The sequence below is a fragment of the Poecilia latipinna genome, unplaced genomic scaffold (genome assembly GCF_001443285.1).
Source record: "Poecilia latipinna isolate Pla-1442-1.1 unplaced genomic scaffold, P_latipinna-1.0 Scaffold269, whole genome shotgun sequence".
In the NCBI taxonomy this organism is placed as follows: domain Eukaryota; kingdom Metazoa; phylum Chordata; class Actinopteri; order Cyprinodontiformes; family Poeciliidae; genus Poecilia; species Poecilia latipinna.
This window is the reverse complement of record NW_015112885.1, coordinates 421866-426787: the sequence shown is the minus strand read 5'-3', so window position 1 is coordinate 426787 and position 4922 is coordinate 421866. Positions and strand designations below refer to the sequence as shown.

General features: G+C 40.3%; 1 protein-coding gene across 1 annotated transcript in view; it reads right to left on the bottom strand.

Moving 5' to 3' along the window:
- The window catches only part of pfkla (phosphofructokinase, liver a), a 15065-nt gene extending 11674 nt beyond the window's left edge, over positions 1-3391 (bottom strand). Inside the window, exons 1-5 of the mRNA XM_015033470.1 lie at positions 3021-3391; positions 1690-1763; positions 1504-1581; positions 447-636; positions 187-352 (exon numbers count right to left, since the gene is read on the bottom strand). Coding sequence (XP_014888956.1) covers positions 187-352; positions 447-636; positions 1504-1581; positions 1690-1763; positions 3021-3105 — 593 coding nt within the window. The 5' untranslated portion in view covers positions 3106-3391. The remainder of the gene's footprint in view (positions 1-186; positions 353-446; positions 637-1503; positions 1582-1689; positions 1764-3020) is intronic.
- Between the last annotated feature and the right edge of the window lie 1531 nt (positions 3392-4922).

Below are 4922 nucleotides of genomic sequence, written 5' to 3'. Positions count from 1 at the left end.
CGTTTATTGTAACGAAAAAAAGCCTGAAAAAGAAATTTTTTTGCTGAGTTTTTGTTACTAAAAAAAAAAAAAAAAAAAAAATGGGTAAACATATTTATTCTCTAAAAAATCTGGAGCTGTAATTGCATGTTGATTATGACATAGAGTCATAATAAAATACAAATACAACTGCTCCGAGTGTCTAACCTGTTTGCAGTGGTCATGATGGCGTCGACTATTTCCATGATGCGATGCAGCGCAGAGTCAGCTCCGATGGTCATGTCAGTGCCGCAGAAATCGTTGTCTATTGATCCCACAAGTCCGACGATGTTCAGATTGTTGTGCTGCTTCGCCAGCGTGTCCGTGATCCTTCCTGAAGACCCACAGATGTAATTTCCTCTTTAAAGCTTATTATACAGCGCTGGTGATGGCACGGAAACAAGACTGATGCCCAGAGAGCAGCTGACCTTTCTGTACGAGCTCATCCAGCAGGCCGCTCCACTCACTGCGGAAGATATTGGCTCCGGTGAGGCTGCCATCTCCGCCGCACACACACAGGTTGGTGATGCCTTTCTTCACCAGGTTGAAGGCGGCGGCAATGCGGCCCTCGCGCGTCTGGAAGGCCTTGCAGCGGGCGCTACCGATCACCGTGCCACCCTGCAGCAGAGGCGCTAGTGAAAATCAAGCCGAAACATATGATCTGTAGCTGAAACGACAAGCTAGATCACACGTTTTTTTTCCTCACCTATTTTTCCAGCAGAGGATCCCCTTTGTGTGACTATGACTCATAAAGGAAGGAGCAGGATAAATGTAGCATTCGGACCAAATTATTTTTGAACAAAGATAGAAAGGAACTTGTTGTCTTCCATTCAAATTGTATGACATTAAAAGTGAAATTTGAAAAGATGTCCAGGGATGTCTGCAGGTGGTTGGACTTGACTTTAATTGCATTGTTTAGGCTGAATTTGGAAGTGACCTATGGATTAAATAAAGTCTCAATTTTAACATGTTCTAAGATAGACATGAAGAGATTGACCTAAAAGCAAAGAAATTATGCTTAGAAATGTTCAGTGATTGGAATACAAATCAGCCTCGAGGCACAAAGAGGTTTTAAACAGTCACAGTTTCAAAATTATTAATTTTTCCATCATACGCCTCTTATGGTTTAAAGTCCTTTTAAGAACATGTCAGAGTTTTCTCCAGTGGGATGAAATTTAACATATTGCAGCATTTCCGCTCCCACCAGGCTGAAAGAAGGCTACTACACTTTGTCAGTCACAAGACAAATAAAGTAAACTGTTTCAAAATCCTTCTCATTACAAGTGATAACAAAAGGAGAATTACCCATCACTCTTATTAAGGTAATGTTGCTTTAACACTAAAGCATTTTTATGAAGAGTATAAAAAAAAATGGCCAAAAATCATAAATTATATTTTTTAGCCGTGAAATAATGGTATTTTTATTAAAGGTTATCACTTTAAAATGGTCATTTTCCCAGAAGACAGTAATAACTTTCAACCCACCAGCTGGATAATGTTGGTCACACTGTGCCAGTGTGCCAGCTTTATGTTCTCTCCTCCATCCACCAAGCCTTGATATCCCTGAAATGTCACAAGAACATTGCAATCAGTCCCAGCCAAGCCACAAAAAACAGGATGTGACGTTGGTCGGTCCGCATATTCACTCCTGGTCGTAAAACTCTTGTTTACCTCATGGATGAGATAGACCTTGGCCCCGACATAAATGCCCATTCTGGTCACGGCTCGGACAGCGGCGTTCATACCTGGGTCAAAAACAGCATTGTCCTTACATTAAACTCAACTTCAGTTGATTTGCACCCAGGCTATTGCATCATATGAGGAAATTAAAGTGTCAACTGGTGCATTTCACTTATCAGTTAGTGGGCAAAGGTGCCATTTGCTCTGTGAGGACTGCAGCAACGATCCTCAACAAGATTTGCTTGAACAGATCATGACACATAAGGCTTGCTGAGCCTGTTCCAAGTGGGGGAAGGGGAGGAGAGCTCAGATTTAAGCCTTTCACCATTATTACGTAATCGTGTGTGCAAATCAGCTTCAGTTGGTTGTGATTATTGTAAAAACTGCTGGACTTGTGTAATTGAATTTAGACTAAACGTATGAAATAAGAAGTCTTTGAGTTGTAATCATATCTCCAGCTTCACATCTACTTTTGATGTGAATCAAAAGGGTCAAGAAGAAATTGTTTTTAAATTAGCAGATGAATGAATTAGTGAATTAATTTCAGGAGCAGGGATATTTTGAATAGGAATAATTGCATCCCTGCATTATGGGGCCTGTAGTTTTGTCACAGTGCGATAAAATCGGCATTTACAGAGCTAGAACTACATGCCAAAGAGCTGATAAACACCAGCACAGTTCTAACATGATGATCGAAAAAATAAAATACATTTGTGATCAAATGTACAGTTTTAAGACTTGCATCGCTAATATATGCACTTGAACCTGAAATATCTCCATCTTGCAAGCCACAGCTACTTTAAATGTATGGATGTGCACTAAGGGGGTGTTATTTAAATATTAATAAGTCTTGCTTTACAGCAGAATCAACTGTACTGCTGCAGCTGTAATTGTTTGATACACACATTCTGCCGGAACTCCCTGATTTCGAAACTAATAAATATTGTATTATATGATAGTATTAATCAGGTGCAGTAAGTGATACTAGTGTAATACAGGGATTGTTATATGGGTTGTGAATCCACACAGGGCCTCATGGGGGCCTTGACTTTGGCCTCTTCACATCCGAATCCCATTAACCTTTTAATATGCTGTTATAATTGGCATAAACGACACCTACTGTGAGCCTTTTTGGGACATTTGAACTACATTATGAGTGAGAACATAAATAAATCCACATTGATCTCAAAGTGCGAAAATGAGCTCATCCATGTGTAAACAAACCCGCTCAGTTGGGGTCAGAGCTGCACAGAAACACAGTTTAAGCTCCACAGGTTTGAAATATTAAACATCAATGCAGATGAGGAGTTTTCTAAGGTCACCTTGTGCATCTCCACCGCTGGTCAGCACCGCTATGGCCCGACCTGCTCCCGTCATCTTCAGCTTCTCCAAGTCCATGGAAGACATGTTGACCTGCTCACCTTACAACAAAGAAACCCGCCTATAAAAATGAAAATAATCCCGTTAGTTTGGGCTGATAAAAGAAATGATGCAGTCGCTCCTCGGTGTTGTCCCAGCTGTTCGCTTCCTTGTTGGGAGCGGGTTCAAACCAAACCCTTGTATTTCAGTGGCGTGGAAGCCCCTCTCAACAGTTACACCTCTACGTAGACTGACTCCGCCCTCATTCACCAAGGGAGCGTATCGGTGGAGCATTTATTTTGCAACCCGGCGCCGCCCGGAGCTGCGAATTCCTACTATTCTCTGCGCTTCTCCCGGGTTCCCGCTGAACCGAAATGTTTGTGAGAGGAGACCCAGCAGCACGTAAACGGGGATTGATATAAACAGATCAGTCATGCTAATCGTAGCTATCGATTAGACCGTGCAGAAACTAACACACCCTTTACAGAAGATACACAACTTTAACCTGATTACATTAAAATCAGTTTGTCATGAGGTGCGTTTGAGTGCGTCTTCGTGCGCTTCCTTGAATGATCGATGTAAAAAGGTGGAGCTTGAAAAGACCGCATAGTGAAAACGTGACTGAGATCACGCTCACAACAGCAGGAACATACAAGAGAGAACAGTTTCACTCTTTGTGGTTCTTCGTAACATTTGTGTCTGCAAATCACGCTTCAAAAAGAAGAGAGTAGTTCCACCCCTAGTAAGGATGCGGGAATGCAAGGCAAGACAGCTTGCATAAACAAGGTAACAGAGCGCTTTACAATAAAAATAAAGGGGAAACAAATTAAATTATATTGCAACAAGAGATGCTCTTAAAGAACAATTGCATTGCTTGGAGTGAATGCCAAAGGCTAATTTAAAACAAGCAAATAAGACATGACTAAAAGTAGAAAATAAACAGACAAAATATATGTGTTGTTTTCTGTCAGACTGGAAGGAGCCACGGTTCTCTGTACCTCTCAGGTTTTCAGGGGGTTGGTTCTGAAACTGAGGAGAATACAAATGAAGTGCTGCCTAATCTTGTTTAGTTTTGGACCTGAGAATTCTGAGTAGACAGGTCAGATCATGACCTTAGATATCTACAGTATTTGGTTCACCTGACAAGCAACATTCAGATGTTTTAGGTCAGACATAGTCTCATACAGGCCAACGTTTTTTTTATTAAAAAAATGTCCAATCAGTGCATTGACTTAAGATATGATCCATTTCTCTAGAGTTGATTAGGACTCAACATTTTGAAGAAGATGCAGTGGTAGCTAAGCTTGTGTCCAATTTAAACTGGACAATGCTCAGTTTAAATTGAGCATCATCTTTTCCTAGAAGATGATGACAAGACTTTGTTTCTTTCATGCAAACTTGGGGTAATAAGGAAGTATAGCGAAAGCACACAAAAGTCACACCATCAGTTTGAACAAATGTTTCCTTTAAGATCCTCTTAATATAGAACAAAAACAGGAAGAAGGGGTGGCAGAGCAGCTGCTGTTACATTTTTTCAAGTTGTCAAGAAATAGCTTCAATTTGAAAAAAGCCTGTGAAGGACTATGAGAGTCATAATTTGTGATTTTTCAAACAATCCAATTAAAAAAACATATTATTTTTAAGAATTTTATGAATAAGGTGAGAGTTTTGCAGTGAATGTCAATTGTTTGTCATGGTCCAAGTGGGAGCCTGTGATGTGAAATCTCAAAGGATAATGTTATATCCATCTTAGTTTCTGAGTTATCAGTTTTAAATATTGTTTTGTGTGGATAAAAGTGATTTGACTTTCAAGTGGATCTGGATTGATTTGTTTCATGTGACGACCAGCTTGAAGGTCTCAGATA